This window comes from Eucyclogobius newberryi, unplaced genomic scaffold (assembly GCF_026437365.1).
Source record: "Eucyclogobius newberryi isolate DKJ021-1_F unplaced genomic scaffold, fEucNew1.0.hap1 SCAF_14, whole genome shotgun sequence".
NCBI classification, from domain to species: domain Eukaryota; kingdom Metazoa; phylum Chordata; class Actinopteri; order Gobiiformes; family Gobiidae; genus Eucyclogobius; species Eucyclogobius newberryi.
The window spans coordinates 22,745,060-22,766,613 of NW_027315768.1; the positions used below are offsets into that span (position 1 = coordinate 22,745,060).

At 39.3% G+C, this 21,554-nt stretch overlaps 1 protein-coding gene across 1 annotated transcript in view; it reads left to right on the plus strand.

Moving 5' to 3' along the window:
- man1a2 (mannosidase, alpha, class 1A, member 2) overlaps positions 1-21,554 on the plus strand; it is a 123,714-nt gene that overhangs the window by 46,233 nt on the left and 55,927 nt on the right. Inside the window, exons 5-6 of the mRNA XM_072445029.1 lie at positions 14,924-15,042; positions 21,390-21,470. Of these exons, the coding sequence (XP_072301130.1) occupies positions 14,924-15,042; positions 21,390-21,470 (200 nt within the window). The remainder of the gene's footprint in view (positions 1-14,923; positions 15,043-21,389; positions 21,471-21,554) is intronic.

Sequence of the window (21,554 nt, forward strand, 5' to 3'; positions counted from 1 at the left end):
TCGGGCCCTCGCAGTGCAAATTTCACTTCAACAGTCGTGACTTGTGATGTCTGTCATTATCTGACTAAATAAGAACTAAGCAGTGCACAGACTGATCGCTTTGTAACGGCTCATTAGAGCAACAAAAGACGTGAGAGGGGAACGAGCGCATGTCGCTCACTTTAGGACCCACGCTCAGAGAGGACAATAATCCCTCGTATTTGGAGCACAAGTGTTTGTTTGTTTGTTTGTTTACACGTGTGCTTAGAGCACGTTACAAGCTATAGTGCAGCAGCATTTCTTCTGTGTAAAAGAGTCTGTCAGTCCAGTGTGTGTCTGCTGTTTTCAGTCAGTGCAACAGCAGAGTTCTCCTCACATGTCATGTAAAAAAAAAAGTATTGTAGAAATATATATTATTTCAATTCATTTCAAAACCATTATTATTTCTGATAGAATTAATTGTTATTATGAAGAAGTGTGTAAGGGTTCTTTTGTTCTCTAATGTCCTAAAGCAGGACCCCTCAAACAGGCAGTGCCGATCCCTTTTGTGCAGTGGAAAGTGGAAATGCCACAGACTGCACAGCTCTGCCTCGTACCAGTGCTTACATTTTTTCAAATCACCATTTAAAGATTTTTCATGATTATTGACAATGATTTAATGACTTTTAAAAAATGTGAAATCTAATCTATAATCTAATTTCCAGTATTACCATTCCTTTAATATGTTAACGGCTTTATGAAAGTGATGTAACAAATACAAAGACTTCACGAAGTAAATGTAAATTTGCTTCCAACATTCTCATTATTAGTATTATTTAGTGTAATGCACTATTTATAAATTCTATGATTTAGTCAAGGTATAAATAAACACAGAAATCATTATTTATGTACGACGGAGTATATGGGCCAACCAAAAAAAAAAAAAATGCGGGGGACTACGAGAATAAAGTCATTAATTATTTACTTTTTTCTCATTAAATAACAAGAAAAATCTCATAATTTAAAGACAATAAAGGCAGATACGCGGTTCACTTTCAGCACCATGTTACGTGCTCCCCCCTCAATGTTGCATAATGGTACAGTCCAGTAACAGCGCTGTGTTTTGTATGTTTAAAGCTCTGAGTCAAATGCATCTGTGGAGTCTTCATTACACAAACACACCACCACCAGGACGCAAATGGCGCTTGGTTAAAAGTGAATACAAATGCCCACAATAGATGTCAATCTTTATAATGCGGGTCTTTTAGACATTACAAACAATAATGTACCCGGTGCAGTGTCACATGTCAGGTCCTGGACCTGTAACATGACGGACTCCGGTGTTGGTGCTCGCGTGTGTTGGAGCTGCGCTCATCCATATTGTATGGATGATGTATGTATGGATGATGTATGGCTGATGTATGGATGATGATGAATGGATGATGATGTATGGATGATGACGTATGGATGATGATGTATGGATGATGGATGTATGATTTATGGATGATGTATGAATGATGATGTATGGATGATGTATGGATGATGATGATGTGTGGATGATGATGTATGGATGATGATGTATGGATGATGATGTATGGATGATGTATGGATGATGTATGGATGATGATGTATGGATGATGTATGGATGATGATGATGTATGGATGATGTATGGATGATGAATGGATGATGATGTATGGATGATGGATGTATGATTTATGGATGATGTATGGATGATGATGTATGGATGATGTATGGATGATGATGATGTGTGGATGATGTATGGATGATGATGTATGGATGATGATGTATGGATGATGATGTATGGATGATGTATGGATGATGATGTATGGATGATGTATGGATGATGTATGGATGATGATGTATGGATGATGATGTATGGATGATCATGTATGGATGATGTATGGATGATCATGTATGGATGATCATGTATGGATGATGATGTATGGATGATCATGTATGGATGATCATGTATGGATGATGATGTATGGATGATGATGTATGGATGATGATGTATGGATCATGATGTATGGATGATGTATGTAGACGGATGTTTTGTGTTCTGTGTGTTTTACTGAGTTTGTCCAAGGCATCACAAAAGGTTAGAATCCGTGAATATAACAGCGAGGCTGCTCCTCCTGTCTCCGGGCAGCTGTGGCACGGAGCACGGCTGCTGTTTGAGCCCATGATGCACTACAGCTGCATCATGGAGAAAGTAAAGAGTTTATCCAACTGTCAGTGGATGATGCGACACAGGAAAGGTGCTGCTAAACGCAGTGTCTTGTCTTGTAATAAACACATGTAAGACATCGTTTTAAAGGCCAGGAAACACTTTAACATCTATTTTAGGCTTTTATGTAGTTCTAAACTGTCAACTCATCCAAGCCCGTTCTTGTGCGTCCTGACCGTGGGGCTGAAAGTGAACTGATCACGTCACTTTGAACCGGCGCCTAAACTACGACTTTTTTCTCATTAATTAACGTCTTTATTCTCGTAGTGCAGCGCTTTTTTTTTTCTTGGTTGGCCCTTATACTCCATCGTCTGTCAAAATCACTAAAGAACATGGAAACTGAGGCGAACAGAGCTGATTATACGAAGATTGAACAGAATAAAGACATTTAGAACCAATATTGTATGGTATAAGTTTGTATATCTGTTAAAGGGGTAGATCTCTGGAGCAGTTGCTCTGATGAAATCTTAAATCATGAACCACTCTCTTCCACTTTAAAATGTATAACTCTCAGCAGATACAGTTTGTGACAATAAAGTAAATAGTAAGCCAAATGTCTAAGCTTCAGCCTTTTCAGTCTTTCTGCATGTCAAGTGTTATTGTAATCTCAGTTCTTATAATATTTATTGTGATCTATATAATTACAAGTGTTGATTAAACAGAATAATCTCAACACCCTCATTCTTAACATTTGGGTCAAACCATTCTAAGCAAATAAATAAAAGATAACAATTGCTGTCGACTAGTTTTGAGCTTTTAAGGCTTTTGAAAATAACCACTTTAAAGCTATTATTCATGAGCTGCACATTGAAATATGTAGGTCAGCTTGCATTGTTTATCATCCTCACACCATCGTGTTTAGCCCCTATTTGCCTCTGGGCAATTGTTCCCACTTTCCTTGGTCAAAGTTCAAGTGGATAGTGGGGCCGTGACAAAGGCTTGGTCTTGTGAGTCTGCTCTAATGAGTTTCAAATCCTGTGCACAAGGTCTCAAATCGCTATTGTTGTGGGTTTGTCTGAGCTTTGAATACAGTAACATGTTCAATCACAATCAACCACGTACAAGGACATCGCACTGTCGACGGGGCCTGAAAGGATTTGACGTGGCTGTGCAGGGGTCAGTTAAAGCACAGGGCTGAAGCTGCTGCTGGGGAAGACGGACAGCTCAGCCTCATCTTTAAACACTCTGCTCTGTTTGTTCAAAACAGCTCCCAGGAGAAAGGGCTCATTTTACATTGATCCTGACTTGTGTGTGTAAAGCCACACCGCTGTCTGCCTTTTATCTTGTGGTTCGGCCGTCCACAAATCCTGATGTTTCTTAGAAGGAATCTAAACTAAATCCATTTCTGCCTCTTCAGATGTATTTTGTCTGTTTTTATGGGTTAAGATATACTAATCCCTTAAAGGTAAATTCATTCTCTACAGTTTTAACGTTAGATGCAGTGCTCAAAGACTCGTCTTCACCTTTTAGCCTGGATATTTTACCTTTAGTGCATGTTTTGGGTTGTCACAAATGTAATTTTATAAATTAATTTACTCCTTGACTAGTCAGTAATTATTTATTTCAATGACCAGTCAAACTATTATTCATATTGTAAATGTTTAAATGTGCTGACTAAAAGCTTCTAGATGGAGGATATGTACAAAGAAATTGTATTATTGCAAAAAAATTGACATGGTTTATTCTTTTATGACATTTTAATTTGATATTACCACAGATTATGCTATAAAAGGTCTTTGTGTTTTAGAGTCTGTACAGTCCAGATAATGATTATATGACTATGATTGTTTGATTCCCCCCCCCCCACTGGTTATGGATTAGTTGAGTAATCATTGCAGCCCTACACTCAATAATAATAATTGTGAATAACAGAATAACTGTTAACAGAATTTGATACCGTGACATCCATTTCCATGATGCCTCTTACAGGTTGTTTTGCTGCTGAAAATATGTCCCATTTGATTTAGTTCACTATATATATGTGAGGATTATTTGTCCAATGCTAGTTAATAAGTAGAGTGATAAGTAACCTATTGCTGCTGCACACCACAGTGACCATGTGCTGCCCTGATTGGTTCTGTAATCTCAGTGACTTTCACGAGTGACCTTATTGCAGCGATTTCATTGGACTTAATCTGGTCAAGCGTAGATCCCAGTGGCGTCCCGGGACTTTCCTCTAGCAGCGACACTAGCTCTTCATCACGTCTCTGGAGGCTCGTGCCCCGATCAGTTTAATCCAAGCCCCAGAATCTGTCACTTGTGTCGCCGCGCGGCCTTTCCCCACCGGCAGCTCCACATATTGGCAGTAAATGATATGAGCCTGTGCCGGAGGCGTGCAGCGGAAGGCCGGCGCTGGAAGAAGCAGAGGAGACCATGTAAACGTGCGGACACCTGGCTGCCCCATCACTGCAGAGAGCTAACACATTATTAATGACATCCGCTTTGAGATGATGTACATGCAGTTCTCCATGGAGACCGTCATCCATAATCTCATGTAATGCACACCTCCCCATTGTAAGGCAAAGGCTGTCTTGCTTTGGAAACGGTTTTTAGATTAGGCTAAACTGCTTTGGGAGTTTTGTTTTAGGAATAATGGTTTTGATTTGTATCTTCAATCAAATGGACGGATGCAGCTTACTCTCACACGAAGTGAAAGGGAAGAGGGAGCGTTTTAATATTCACGACGGCACTCTTGACTGGCATCAGGCAGCAGCTTGACCAGATGTGAAAGAATCCTCAAAGATTCACTTTGATTGTCCTAACAGGCTCTTTTTTAAGGTAGAAGACTAGATCTAGTAAACTGTCTACAATCTAAAACTCCACTAAATTACCAATGGTTTTAATTAGGGTTGTTACAATTAAAAGTCGACTAGTCTGTGATTTTTTTTTTTTTTTTTTTAATAGTTACCTAGTCAAAAGATTATTTCTATTGTACCTCATTTTAATTACATTATCAACCAAATAAAGGTGGAAATGTGGTGAACGAAGGCTTCTAGATGGACTATTTACGAATAAAGTGGCGTATTTCTTTTTAATTTAATAATACCACTCTTTGTTTAAAATGTTTTTTTGTTTGAGTCTCTATGGTCCAAATAACAATTACAATTATCAAAAGACAACAGCAATTATTTTTGTTCTCGACTAGTTATGATTTGTCAATGAAATGTTGCAGTTTTAATTTACTGCACTAATAATATCTCACGTTTTTGTACCATTGCCTCATTGGGTCTATTTCACACGTTTTGTTGCAATTTTTACTTTTTTTTTATGGGCAATGAACCAGCAAAACCATATTTGTGTTACAGATTACACAAGAGTTGTATTGAATCTAAACACACTTGAAGCCACACCTCACACACGGCACTTATATCTTTACACGTCTTATCAGATCCATGATCTCCGGGGTCCCCTTTTGCTCGCGGTTACACGCCTCGTTCTTATCCAGCATCTAGGTCATGTCTTCATGTGATTTGCCTCCAGCGCCAAGAGAGTGGTGCGTTCTGGGAAACCATTGTATTGAGACAACTTTCAGTGCTGTCATGTGTAAAGGAGGACTGAGTCAGAGCACTGTTGTAGAAATGAACGGTGTAGCGTTGTGCAGCATGTCACAAATTCAACCTTGATGCTGCTCATACATTATTTGTCTTTCTATATGCCAACCAAACATGGGTGAATGTGATTGTGCCACTGTGATGTTTGCTAGTTTAGCATGTGCTACAATTTTGCTGGTTTATTCAACAGGGGATCTATGTAAGCCTGCTCTGAGCTGCTATAAGCTGTCAGCATCTTAATGTGATGTACACAACTTCTGCCTCGTCAGGTCTTGGTTGTTTGTTGTTTTTGGAGCTTAATGGCTTCCTGTCATAGTTTTTTTTTTTATCATCAGCAGCTAAGGGTTCACTACAGGCTGTTTTACTAATGACGGCGTGGTGTGTAGGGGCTCTGTCTGTCACACGGGAGGCCAATCACACGACTGAGCCACTCGTGTGCCAACAGCAGCGCTTACCGCACCAACATTTGATAATGATGACAAAAATAATGGAAATACATTCCGAACACTGCAGCTTATACAACGATGCGGCTAATTTATAGATTTTTACAGGCTCCCAGGCCTCTAGGGACGCTCTAGCAGGAAGAGCAAGAGTTTGACACGCTGAAGAAGAAGACTTTAAGTTCGCACCTTTCTTGCTCACTCGCTAAGTACAAGCACCGAAGCAGAGCCGACACATGGTAAACTTCAAAATGCTGTGTGTTTTATTACAATCTGATTCATATTCATGGAGAAAATGGTCTAAACGCAAAGATACAGATGGATTCAGTTTTTTAACCTGCCCTAACCCGCCCTGCAACACCTGTGGCATATGTATTTGTTAAAAAACAAACAAAATCCTGGTCAATTTAGTTGTGGCTATTTTTCAGGTACGCTCAGTATAGTACTGCATTGTATGGTAAACAAACCTTTTCCAGATCTTTTTCCTCAATCATTCACTCTCTCTTAAACCCACTTGATCTCATTTTTCTCTGGCATCGCCATGTTCCTTCATCAATTTCAAAAGCTAATCACTTCTCTCAGGGCAATTAAAATGACAGATTAGTAAAAGTTTTCATAACTAATCAAAATTGCTTGTGGTAGATGTAAGATACTAAATGCATTAGTACTCCCACTGGATGAGGTGCAGAGCGGCCTGATGCTTGAACTTGTTTTTATGTGTTGACTCCGATGCACCGATGACTGTAGCGTAGGTTTGATCAAGAGAAGGAGGCTGAGCGTCCGTTTATGAAGGTCGTGTTAGTCTTCACTTTTTTGTGGGTGAGACAGATATGAAAGGGAAGGTTATGTTTGATGTTTAAATAAAAAAAACACCTGAACCTTTTACTTTAATATAGGCTTGTAGAGTACATTTAGGTAAAAACCTTGCATACACAAGAGGAATATTTAGTTTTTCTTTAATTACCAATTGCTATGGCAACGGTGTAAATCTTTTTCATCACGCTTGGATTTACAAGAGTATATTGTGTTTTAGGTTATTAGTGAACAAAAAATGCAACCTTGATGGCCACATTTTGATGTAATGATCTTGATAAATAATTTCAGTTGGAATTATATTGACAATTGTGAGATTCCTACACAAGATGACTAGGCATTTGGCAAAATTGACATTATTCTCACAATCATGATAATCAGATAATATTCAGACAATATTTTTTAATCCATTAGAAATCTTCTAAAACATGCCTCTAAATATATTGGTTGAGATTCAAGTATTGCACAAATGAATACACTGCAAGTTTCTCTGTTTGGAAGCTTTTTCACCAGTTTTCTTTGTATAGTAATTGCACATGATAAATAACACTTTCACTGTTGGGTTTACAGGCAATTGAATATTTCCGTGCACACTTTTGAGCTGGGTCACTTTATCTTTTTTGACTCCGATTAATCCAGAAACAGACCTGTGAACCTAAAGCGGACAACAGTAATGAAAAACCCTTCAGTGAAGAATATGATGAAAAATGCAAAACAAAACTTGATCCTATTCCACTGGTGAAAAAAGCCACTGGTTGTCTGAAACCAGATCCTGATTCAAGCCGATGTCTCTGAATATCATCTTTGTAATTTATGTTCGGCCACATCTAAAAATGAAAAGTAGCCCGCGAGCTTGTCAGAGATTTGTAACGTTGCATGCTAATATGGAAACAAATTGAGAGTTGAGATTAATATTAATTTGTGAAATTAAGTTCATGGTAATTTCATGAACAAGAAGGGCAACATGCCCTTCTTGTTCCGCAGCACCTGAATAATCTGTGTGGCATTTGTGTAATTGCCTTCTGTTGAGGCTAAAATATGTTGAATGTCATTTTAATAATGATTTACTTGATGATGGCCTCGAGGGCCATTGTTGATATAAAAAGTGGGCCGCTTTTAAAATGGTTTACTTTTTGATAACTGTGTACAAGTCCACCACAATCAAAATATACCAAAATATGTGCTTAACTGAATTAATTTGTAATGGAAAGAAGTGTGTTTGTTAGGGCTGCAAGGTTAATCACAATTGAATGGGATGTAACGATATGCAAATGTGGCGTTTTTTTTAATTGTATTGCAGTTTTATAGTTTTACCACTTTCTTATTGTGTAAAACACTTTGACAAAGGCCCTACTTTGTTTTTCGTTCTCTACAAACACATTTAATAAATAAAATCGGTCCAATAAAAACAGTGAGCAGTAAGGTTTCTATTGAGGTTTTTGTCAACAGTAGAAAACACATGGAGCCTGGGCTAATCTGCAGCTCTGGACCTTCTGCTGTTGTAGGGCGGTGTAGTGCTGTGGCTCTGAAGTTTGTAGCGTGGACATTTCTGAGAGTCATTTTGTCAAATGAGTTCTCATGGAGTATTTCATTATCCATGAGTACCACGCTGTTCTTCAGTAGAGCTACTGTTTGTCATCTAGCACTTTTTGTCTTGGCCAAACCAAACCAAAACTGGGACTTCAGAGCAGCAGGTTTTGCACAGTCTCGGTTCGACTTTCCGCTCGCTTGAATCCATTCGTTGTTCTTTACAAACACAGCTGTTCCATCCACGTGTGGTGGCTTTTGTTTTCGTTGTTGGTGTTGTTGGGAGGAAACCGTTTAGTGTGTTATCCTACTGTCTCAAATTGCAGCTCTGACAGTGACGCGGCACAAAGGACCATGGGATATGTAGTCATCTTTGCTTTTTTTGCTGAAGGGAACTCAGAACTACTATTTTTGTCACCCGACTTTCACACAGTAGACCCCCGGTTCAATTCACACTTGGGACATTAGCAGCCAGTGTGGGTCCTTAGGCAAGACCCTTCGCGCTACTGCCTACCTCATACCATGATCAAACAAGAGCAAATTAAATGAATGACATGCTGGCTCAGACATTGCCCGGCCAAACAAGGTCTGCGCCAGGTACTGAGGAACCATAGCATCTTGATGACAAATGGGCTACTGGAACAAGGAGGAAATGGTAGAATGCTACTACTCCTGGCATAGTGTACAGAAACATCTGTGCAGAGTACGGGCTGTGGGAAACGCCTCCAAAGGTGGTGAACAACCGAGCCAAGGTCCTCTGGGACTTCCAGATACAGACAGACCGAATGGTAATGGCGGACATTGTGGTGGTGGACAAGGGTCAGAGGAAAGCCGTGGTGGTGGACATTGCAGTGCCATGGGATGGTAACATCCGGAAAAAGAAACATGAGAAACTAGAGGAGGAGCTGTAGCTGGAGAAGGCCTGGAGCGTGAACGTATCGGTGGGGCCCGTAGTGATCGGAACACTTGGGGCTGTGACCCCAAACTGGCTTGAGCAGATCCCAGAGCAAACATCAGACATCTACAGAAAAGTGCAGCGCTAGGAACAGCAAAGATACTGCGCAGAACCCTCAAGCTCCCAGGCCTCTGGTAGAGGACCCAAGCTTGAAGGGGGATAAATAGCCCGCTGAAGGTGAGGAAGATTTTTTGTATTTATTTTTCCAGATTGCAGTCAGCTGGCATTTCTCCTGAAGTTGTTCAGCCAGACAGTGGTTTGGTGTTGGCGCTGGGCACTGGGATATGAGGCCTCTCCTCTAGCTGTCTGAGGCACATAACACAGCAGATGTCTGGGTCTGATGCCAGGGAAGTCGGTAACCAGTGGTCTCAATGGCATCAGGCTGCAGACGGCGCTGGTCGGAGCTGGCCTTTGTTTGTGGCTGTTGGGCCCATCCTGATTATGGACAGACTGAAAATACTCACTGGACCAGAAGCAGCAGAGCAGCAGAGGGGCTTCACACAGCACTTCTGAACTCATGTAGCAAAGGAGGGGAAATGGTTTTGAATATGAGGAGCTGAGATGCAGATTTGGAACACACTTTGCAAATCAAAGTAAAACAGATCTCTATGATAAAGCCACATCTTACGCATTGTACTTAAGATGTGTTTTAATACAAGCTTATACCAGACCCTGGAGGCACAGCTGGGGGTCGCGAGATATCTTGGAAGATGTTGATTTCATAATTATGACACTGTATTAAATTTATTTTAAATAAAAAAACAACAACTGTATTTTAGTGAAGCCACTCAAATAAACACTATTAAAGGGCATGTTATGCAAAACCATGTTCTAACATTGTTCCCAAATCAAAAACATACCTGGAGTAGCATTTAGCTTAATTTGCGCTAGTTTGAGAAATCCTGGTTTGAAAATCCTCACCCCCACCAATCGTCAATAACTGATTACTGACGTTTCTTCTATAACTGACGTGGCTCTGAGAATCTTCTCTGCTGAAGTCCATAAATCATCACCAGACTCACTCTGTGCTTTTCTGTCGTATTATCATGATCAGTACAACTGCGTGCTGAGACCAGGAAGTCATTGGCAGCGTAATCTATGAAATGTGTATTTTAAACTGTTGCGTGGTAGCGCCATCTCCCTGCTGCAAGCCATAATTACACAGTTTGCAGTGTTGGAAATGGGCAGAGATCCCAATGTAATTTAGTTTGTTAGAACGCCAATTTCATTTAGGAGTGGAGTTGCCTGATTGGTTGCACATTTTGACAGTTCCTGCTTGAAAAGTTTGGGAACCTTGTTTTAGACTATGGGGATGACATTTAGACTATGGGTGGCCACCGTAGTCTCTTCTATTAATGAGAAACACGCATGTCTCTAAAGTTGTATTACTAAATGCCCATGATAGAAAAGATTCTTTCTCCTTTTACATAACTTGATATATCCAATATTTGAATGGAAATTTGTCATGTTGATTTATAAGATGTGCGAGGGAATTTTGTTGTTGATGAAGAGAAAAAGTGAATTGTAAAAGCTTTCCTGAGGAAGGCTTGTGAAAATGTCACGGCTGACAACAAAGGTGTTAAAATGTGGCTGTTGCTGAGGGATTTGCTAAAATGAACACAGCCTGTCTGAGAATAGAAGACATCACAGTGCAGAAGAGGGAATATTATAACTATAAAAGTTCTTATTCTCCAGTCACATTCTGATCTAAATGATGCAAGTGTTTCTGTGTAATTCAGTTCATTGATTTACAAAGCACCATTTTCATTATTTACCTCGGTCTGCTTCCAGGCACAATTTGTGTTGATTTGCATTGCTCAAACGCTAAACGGTCAGAATGCTGTCACATCCTAGTTGAGGTATTATATCTTGTAGAGGTGCACACTTCTGGAAAAGGATTCTGCCCAAATTCACATTGGAACTGACCCCAGGAGCATTGACGTTTGAGAGAAGACTGATAATGTACTGACCAAAACAAGAATGTCCTGCATTTCAGACCACTGCAGGTACAACTAGTGTTTTACTATTTGTAATTTCATTTTTGTCTGTGCACATAACAAACTGCCTCACCTACATCACTTTCCAAAGATCTGACAAATGAATAAATAATTGTTCCGGATGTAGTGTATGTAGAGTGTAGAGTATATAATAATAATACGTAGAACGAATAGTACTGAGACTGCAGCTCAGCTCGGGCATACGGCTGGTGAAACTGGATGAACTGAGAACAGTAGATGCTAAACAGCACGACGCGCTGTAAGTGAGAGCTGCTCCGAGAGCGAGAGAGAGGGAAAATGGAACAGCAGAGCCCAGCCTGAATCTGTTTTTGTGGAGTATTAGTCATGCTTCTCAGTGCGGTCTATGGGGAAAACAATGTACCAGCATAGAACAAAACACAGACTCTCCAGCACAAAGCAGAGTAGTACCCAAAATCATACTCTAATGCAAAAACAACTGACAAAATAACTGTGTATGCAAAACTAAATGTTTCCTGGGCTCTATCTAGAATAAGCATGTTTTCCATCACCACTCTACAGCCGAGGAAGAATAAGAATGATGACATCACGCTCACCTTCCTCATGTAAATTCAGGACGCCAAAAATCGCAAACCTGGCGTCTAATGAAACTGTCGAGCAGACGGAGGGGGAGGGTCCATGAGCGTTTGAAAGAGCCTGATAATGGAGGTGCACTGGTGAGGCATCTGTGAGATTGTGACAAATGAACAGGAAGTCAGAGTTCAGGTGAGGTACCAAGAAGAAGGTAGTTCAAAGGCTGCGTTTTGGTGGCACCCTAAATATAGTAAGTGTCTTTCTGTCCTTGTCGAGGCAGATTAATGTTCACCATTGCAGGATAGGGCCATCGACTCCACCCATGAGAGGGTTGGTTATATCGAGTTGTCCTATCGCTGTGCTGTTAAGCAAATTTGAATCAAGATCGAGATTAAACCATTTGCCAGTGATAAGTTGTTTAATCAAGTCCTCTGTCAGTGAAGACGTGGTTTTGAGCAGTTCAGGCTTTGGAGAAAGAAATGCGACCGCTTTTTGTGTTAAATTACACTGATTCGAAGTCTGTCTTGTTTATGTTCAGGAAATCAATATGGACAGGCCATTTTTTATTAGTTTTAAAGACAATCCACTATCCAAAAAAGTGAAAGAAGAAGAAGTCTGTTTGGTCAAGAATGTGTTCTTGTCAACTTTTTGTTTTTAAAATGCTGCATAACTATACCCACATTGATAAAGCAATTCATCTCTGAAACTTAATATATCCATTTATAGATAAAACGCCCTCTTTTCCATTGCAGGTACCTTATTTGGTTTTATAATTAATTGTGGTTGCTAGGATTGGTCCCAACAACCTGTGATCCCCAAAAGTGATAAGACAAATGAAATGACCCATTGGTATTTGAAACGAGAAGCCAGATGGCCAAAACCTTAATTAATTTGCGTTCAAGCCAAAATGTCCTTTCGTTCCGCTGATTTGTGTGAAAATGAATGCAAATGGAACGAGATTGGTTTGTGGTCAGGGTCCGTCTTTTATGTGCTTTATGCAAATTAGTCCCGAGCAATAATTCCATGTAAAAACAAACCTGCCATGCCCGGTGTGTTTCCGATAAGCAGTGTCTGGCTCCCGTGAAACCAAAATCTAGAAGTGCCAATCCAGCTCCATCTGATGCACTCAATTTAAAGAGGTCTGAGGGGCCCCGAATGAAAAGAGTTACTATGACTGACACAGGCACACAGCCAAAACAGCGGATTCACACTAAAACACAGATATGACAGAGGACGACATGCAAAAGTGGGCTTGATTTGGCATGGCTCAGAGCGTTTTTGTTAATGGCGGACGGCAGGAGGCTCGGCACATCAGACGAATGAAGTGATCAGGAAAGATTTGGAAAAACACAGGGAGACAGTGATGAATGAGGGAAAACAGATGGTTATGCGCAGGAGAGGAGTCGGTGACACAGAGGAGAGGACTTGACTGGAGCGAGGAGAGCCCAAGTATATACACAAACCGAGCGGCTGTATCATTTCCAAGCTACTAAAAAAATGCTAACAAATAATCTCCAATCTCCTAATGCTAAATATATCCATGGAATATGCGATATTTAGTCGTGTGTTGAAGAGAGACTCCACGGTATCAATCAAAATGCTCAATTTCAGTACCGTTTGCATTGGCCCAATATGAAGAAAATCCAATAAAGAGAGATACCATTTTTCTTAGTTTATCATGCGATTTTGTTTCCAGCTTTTACTATACATCATCAATTCTGCATTTGGATCAGGACCAGTCACCATAACGTACAGTAGAGGTGGAATATATTTTGGTTAAATAACTTTGGACATTTACAAAATGGAAAAACTGACTTTTAGTTACACAAACAATTTAAATGAAATCTCAATTTGATATACCCTTAGCAGTAAATCTTAAAACTGCAGTTGTTTTGGTAGTATTCTGTAAAGAATGCATGGGATTCTTAAATTCATATTTCAGTTTTCTCTCAAATGTCACTGCTCCTTGTTCACTTTCTGCACTACATCTGTAGATTTAAATGTAAATGTTGGTTACAAAGTAAGCCTATTTTTATCTTATAGTACATTTTAATAGTTTTTCTCCAATGCATGCCTTATTTGATTATATTTATGTTGTATTTATTATTGTTCATTGTTGTATGTTGCACCGAATCACCAAAGCAAGTTCCTAAATTTGTGAATTCTGTTCATTGACGATGTACTCACTGAACAGAATCTTGATCTTGAAACACACATTGCATATCTATTTTTTGATAATACAAACCAAATATTGTTGAAGTGAAATTTGATCAGATTCCAGAAAATCCAACTGACGTGTGCCACATTATAAAACGGAGGGAGCATCTTATTCTGAGGGATTTAAAAGTCAGTGTGTGGCGTCAGTGGAGTATTTTAGTCGCAGCAGACCCGTTTCTCCTCCTCAGTTGTGACACGCTGCGATGACGACCCCGAGCGAGCCTTTAGGTGCTAAAAGTGACAGAAGGAGGGGGCCACTGTACTCCTCCCACACTCGGCCCAATCTGTCAGGATCAGGCAGGGGGCCAGGGCATCTCACTATCTCCTCTGACCGCCTGCCTGCAGTGAATTCTTAGAGTGATTTAGGGGCTCCTGTCTATAATGATAATAAGACTGCGGCTGCTACAAGAAGCCGGGCGCTGTTCTCTTTTTGAATGGACTCGCCGATAAGAACAGCAGGGAGCCACACTGGAGCTGATACGAAACGAGAAAGATTTATCAGACAATGCCCCGTGGAAATAGTGGTTCCAATTTAATTGATTATCCCTATGTGCTTATACGGATAGATTTCCTTTGGCCAGATGCAGTGTTCTCAGTCTAATCTGAATTATTTTCTATTCCTTGTTTTATTCTATTCTGTTTTCTATTCCCGTGTGTTTTACAGGTAATTCCCAGTTAGGAGCCTCCATTGTGGATGCTCTGGACACTCTGTTCATCATGGGACTTCAAGAAGAGTTCAAGGATGGACAGGAGTGGATCGAGCAGAATCTGGACTTCAGTATGGTATGTTTCACACACTTAAAAAACACCAAAAAACAAGCAACCTACATCTTGGATACAGAGATTAGTGATTGTGTTGTCTCTTTTTTTCCGTCGTATTCCTTGTAACTTTACAAAAAGGTGTAATTTTGTCAAAGTATTATGTTTTCTTTAAAGCTTAATTATTGTTGTTTTTCAGTTTCTTACTGAAATTATTGTTTTTATTTTTGTTGTACAAGTGATATTACAACAATAATACATGTTAATCATCCTACTACTTTGACCTTTTAACAGCATTTCTATTAATAGTCTTATTTCTAATCTTCTACCCTGTTTTCACACCATATTTTCTTCTAACTTATTCTCATTACACTAACACACATTGTAATTGAATCACATTGATTCACCTAAATTAATCAACTCAATTTGTTTTCCCCTCAACCTCGTAAAATAAAAAATTCCCATTCTTGTCTATGGCAGCGACTATTTTGGAGCCACGCTTGTTAGTCCCACACTGGGCCAGTCTCAGGGCGGCCGCAGTTTACACTGAATAACACCATGACACTGAAAGGACTAATTAACCTCTGGATCACAGAGGAAATGTTCAAAATTGTAGGTTGGAGGAGAGTGCTGTGTTTGGTGTGAGTATGAGGAAGATGCAGGTTTAGAAATGGGGTCCAATTGAGATGACACAGAAAATTGACTGTGTTAGATCAAAAACACCAGGACCAAGAGCATAGCTGGATAAAACTGTGAACAGCACAAAGACATGTTGTTAAGCTGTGGAAAGACAAAGGAAGTCCACAAATGGAGACGAGATCAAAGTTCATTTGAGGTGAGATTATTGCATGTGTTGAAGGCTTTCACCGCATTGTTATTGAAGTATTTCAAATGAAAAAGCTAAGAACAAAACCCGTCCCAATTCTCTAGCCCCTGATTTTGCCTAATGTCACTCTAATCACAATCACACACTTTTATTTTAACCTTGCTCCAGTTGCTGCTGGAAAGAAAAATATGGAAAGAAATACATTGTTTTTAACTTACAGAATCAGAGAAGGTTTATTGCTATTGTCAGTGAAGAAAATTCACAAACCCAGGAACTTGCTTTGGTGATTCAGTGCAACATAAAACAATGAACAATAATAAAAAAAAGATATATAGAATCAAATAATGCATAATGCTTCAAATGCATTGACGGAAAACAGAAAGCAGCTGTATTTTTTTCAAAGCTTCTAGCTTTGCATATTTAATGTCAGATTTGCCATTATTAAGAAATGTTTTTTCTGTCTTATTTGTACAGAATTAATTAACCTGTTCTTGTCATTGGAATAGTAGAAATGCTGATAGTAGGGCTTCAGCAAGTTGATTAATTGATTATTGAGATAATTGTCAACTAATTTAGTAATCGAATAATCGTCATCTGGACTATAAACAGACTCCAAAACATGCCATGTAGTTTTAGCGTTTTAGATTAAATTGTTTTGGCTTTTTTTTCTACCGAGATGACCTCAAATAGCATCATCTCAACTCATAAAAATCAATAGACTAATCCATTGGAAACGTTAATGTCAGATGCAGCCCTTGGTGATATGAACATGATTTAAGAAGATTTAAGACTTCATTAGTCTCAGACAGGGATTTGTCACTTAAACTGACATGGGAGGGTAATTATTCCTGACATTTTCAGAGGGAAAACGTTGCTGTTTCTGTGTGTCATTTAGAGTTTAACCATTTTGACCTTTGCTATGCTTTGTCAAATGTACTTAAAGATTTAAAGTGATTTTTATAATGAGCTTGAACTCCTGTCAACCTTCGTTTAAAATAATTGCCTGTTCCAAGCGGTAGTCTTTTGTGTCCTAACACCCCATGTGACTGACTAAAACATCATTTGAATGTGCTTCAAATCTGATCAAAATCTCAATCTGAATCTGAATCTGTTCAAAAGGTTATGAACGTTATAGAAGTCAGTGTGATAAATGATAAAACAACTTGATCAACGAGTTTTTTCTGGGACAATTATTTTGGCTAAAGCTAAATCTAGAGAGAGGTTAGACGAGACTGAGTCAATAGTTAAAGACACAAAAGCGCTACACATAAGGTGGTGGCGTCGCAGAGAGTCATCATAAAAGATACATATGCTCAGCACAGACGTGTGCAGAGGCAGATAGCGCGCTAACGTCTAGGGACGGTCAAACATGGGAAAAAAATCAATCTAAAGCGATGTGCCCATCCTGGAGACACTTGTCATGCTGGCAATGATGTGAAAGAGTATCTAGAGTGTCCAGTGTGGTCAAATTGATTTGGTTTTCCATCTGGTGGATCACTAAGCACGGACAAAATGTATGATTCATGTCAGCAAAATTATTCAATTGAATTAATATAAATAATTGTGTGATTTCTGACAAAATGTCATTTTAATGCATTTTCCCCCTGTTGTGTGATTTTTCCCTGTTGTGTGAAGCACTTTGAATTGCCTTGTGTACGAATTGTATAAATAAACTTGCCTTGCCTTGATAAAGAAACAAGTCCGCTTACCCCGGGTTGAAAACTGTGGTCTGTCCCTTTACGTCACTGCAAACATCATCACAACAAAGCTCCACGTGCTACTGCAGGACACGATGGCGAGCAGCGGATTCTTTTGTAAATGTTTTCAAAATGGCTATGCCCAATCCTACATATGTCACCCTTAAATAAAATTGCAAATTGAAGTAAGAATCCAGGGAGTGAAACAGGGACGGTCTAAATACAACTTTGATTGATTAAATCAGAAGGGGAAAAAATGTACTTGAAACACAGATCGTTACAACAGGTAAACATGTGTGGTGCCTGGATTAATATTCAGATTACAATTTCTGAAAGTCAATTATTAGTTTGTAAATGTTTCCATTGCAGAATGAATCCAACCTGAAATACTTGATGAACTGAAAAAAAGCTTCTTTACTTGTTCAACTTTTTACACCTCCCACTGGCTTTCATACGTTTATTGTTTTCCACACAAGCCCCACTGTGGTGCCACCCACCTGCCAAACAGCAGCACCTGCCCCGCTGCAGCACTAATGAATGATTAAAAAGCTGCCGTGTCGGGTCGAGCGAGTGGTGAGTCACTATTGGACTCCTGTGTCCTGGACTAGCCCTTGTTCTGCAGCCTGCTCTTACATGATGGATGGGTCAGAATAAAATGCGTGCGCTCGGCCGCCTTCAAAGATCCACCAAATGAATGGACTTCTATTAGTCACATTCATCATTCAAATCAAACACAGAGAGATAAGTCACTGTACACTTTTCAAAACGCTTCATTTTGTCCTTCATAACAATGCTACTCTGCACTCTCATTCTATCTACCAATTAATCAGTTTGTTATTTAAAAAAAATATATATTTTTGGGGGAAACCACTTTATTTCGTTTTTGTGATTAGTAATTTATTGTATTTCTTTCAGTAACAAAGACAGACTTGCATGACAAAACAAACAAACTGAGGGATTAAAACGGGAATTGTTTGCTTTTCTGCTACATTACTGTAATGTAAGACTGAAAAAAAAAGTAAATCAATCAACTGCAACAAATCCATCATTGAATAAGCATAATGTGCTGAAAGAAGAGGTTGCTCAACCCAGGGAAAGCAAGAATCTAACCAAAATGACACAAGAAATGAGCAAAACCTGCATTTTTTATTAACATTCTCAGGCGGCATGTGTCTTGCTTGATTTTGAACAAACCTTAAACTCTCTTTACACAATTTTAGGGAAATAATTTAGTCAATAGCTTTTCCCAATTCATATTTTTAAACCAATCCAATTATCCAGACTTGGTATCAGCCCATTTTAGTGAAGATAACTAATCAGGAGTAAGATTTAAGACGTTTGATATCACTTTCTGTCGACTTGATAGCCACAATTCCCCACCTCCTATATTCATTTTTTTCACACAGAAGAAACCGTAAGCTCCTATTAAAATACTGTTTACACATTTGTGCACAGCTGTCATCGCCTGTAGCTCTTCTGCAGAAAGTGAAAGATGCGTGACAGTGCCTCCCTCGGCTTCGCCTGTTTTCCTTTTGTCATGTTGAATGACAAGATGTTGCACAATTTATTATTTCAGTGTAGCCTCCTGGATACCGTGTTTTTCAACCGTATCAGTCGTGAAGGACTATCATCACATTTTCTCCTGCTCTGGCGGGAGAGGCTCTGTGCATGAGGCTGCACTGTTGGAACAAGCCACACACTGAGAATATAGAAATCGTGTTATATGTATGCGCAGAGCTTTATTTATTCAATAGGCTTTAGAGGCAAACATATACCAGTACTATGGTCTGCTTTGAGGTTTAAGGTTTTACCACAATGAATCTATACGCAGCTTTGTACACTTTACAGTGTAAACCATGTGAAAATCCATTATTTATATGTTTGGAAAGGTCTTGAGCTTCCAAATATCACATATGAATAATGATTGAAACTGAAATGTATTCTGGACAGAAACACTTGTTCAATGCAAATAACACTTCCACTCATTGTGACATAACAAATCTTACAATTACACCTTAATGAGTCCTAATACATTTTCCAAATTCCACTGAATAAAATCTAAATATAAGAAAGATAAAATAATGTTCAAGTTGCTTATGTGGATGTTCCCCAAAAGCCCTTCAGACCTGTGCTAGAGGAATAATAATATGCTGTTTGTGCTGCGAGCTCTTTCTCATTTCGCCTCAGCGTTGCTTTTTAATATTGCACTCCTGTTATCGCTCACACTGTGGTGAGCAGCCCAGAAGCAGTAATGCATGCACACAATCACACTTCTGCCATAGTCTTTAAAGTAAAGTTTAAGCCGGCCCAGATTTAATTGAAACAGAGGTTTGGAAAGATATTCTGAGTGGGAGACACATATTGATTAAAAGCCTGCTGCTGCTGCTAAATGACATTTGTTTCTGAAAATTAAATTAAATCTTGTGGCAGACGTCACAGTAGATTAATTAAAAGTAGTTTATCATATTATAAATCCTGCAAAGTGCCAAGAAGTTTTTTAATGTCAGGCCCTTAGACTCGGATGATCTTTCTTTTGTATTACAGAAGCACTGTGGACGTTTTTAGGTGGAGGATACGAAACCTTCCATTGCAATGTTGTTGTTGTCCCTGGAATGTGCCAAAAATTGATAATGAAATGGGCAAATATGTTACTCCACCAGACAGTGTAGTTTTGTGACAAGTAAAATAAAAAAAAAACTGTAGTTGAATGAATGAAAGATAAGTTTATACCGTACCGTGGAACATTCCAGTCAAAGCAAGGAGACAGACACAAGGAAAATTGCATTGCACCATTGCAAAAGCCCAATTTTTCTTACCCTCCAGTTTTGCCCTTGAAAACTCACCAGTGTTTTCCATTTTGTTCATTTTGTGCCACACAGATTTTAATTACAGATGGTTTGTGCATTATCGTAGCACCGGTGACCCTCTCGGCACACCGCCAACCAACTCCTCAAAAACGCTCCTTGAACAGATGTTGAATTTTCCTCCATCGCATTATGTCGCGCTTCACCGGAGATCAGTGGGCCCTGCTGTGCTGATGTGTCATGGGAAAAATGATATAATACCATTCTGCTTGTGCGGCGCTCTCATGCGTCATTGCACGAGCGTCCTGGTCCTGTGTGTTTCCACTGTGGGCGCTCTTTTAACCAGGCTTTGTTTTTTGGGCGGCCTCTCCTGGGACAGGCTTACCAAAGCACCGTCTCAAATGGCACATGCATAAACAGACAAAACTAATCCGGGTTTACTTTATTTTTCTTCCTCTGTTTTTTCCACACACTTTAGCTCCATGTTAAATTGAACGGTCGCGATGTGCAGATATTCTTTTTGGGAAATAAACCATATATGCATTACTATACCAAAGAGTATTTGAATGGAATTAATGTAACCTTTCTGATGGAGGGATGGTGCACCACCTGCTTGTCTACTTCAATAATAGAATACCAAAAAACATGTATTGTCAACTATCCAGATAAATCAAATGCCACTGTGCAGCATTATCATTTCCCCCCCTTCAAATGATATAATATTTAGTTGTAAATTGTTATTCACGATGGCAATGGTCTTCTCATCATTCTGAAACCCGTGGAGAACATCTCTAGGTAGACAAGCAGGTAGCAACTCTCCTCCAGAAAAGTCACATAGTGCACCTTTAACAAAGGTCGGCATAGTTTTCTAATTTCTTAATAAGCTAAACTCTTAAGTGTAGAGTCCCTCTGTTACAAAAAACAATAAACCCGCAGATACACAATTGCCATTTGAAATAACTCGCTTTTTTCTTTGGTAATTGAACAAAACAGGAAAAATGTGCAGACATTATTTTTTATGCATTCTGCTTTTTGTTTTCCCAGAACGCAGAAGTATCAGTGTTTGAGGTCAACATCCGCTTCATTGGAGGTCTGCTGGCTGCCTACTACCTTTCAGGACAAGAGGTGAGCACACAAGCAACACACATTTAGTCAAAGATGTTTAGTGTATTGTGCTGAAGTAACATGAACTAAAATACAAGAAAATCA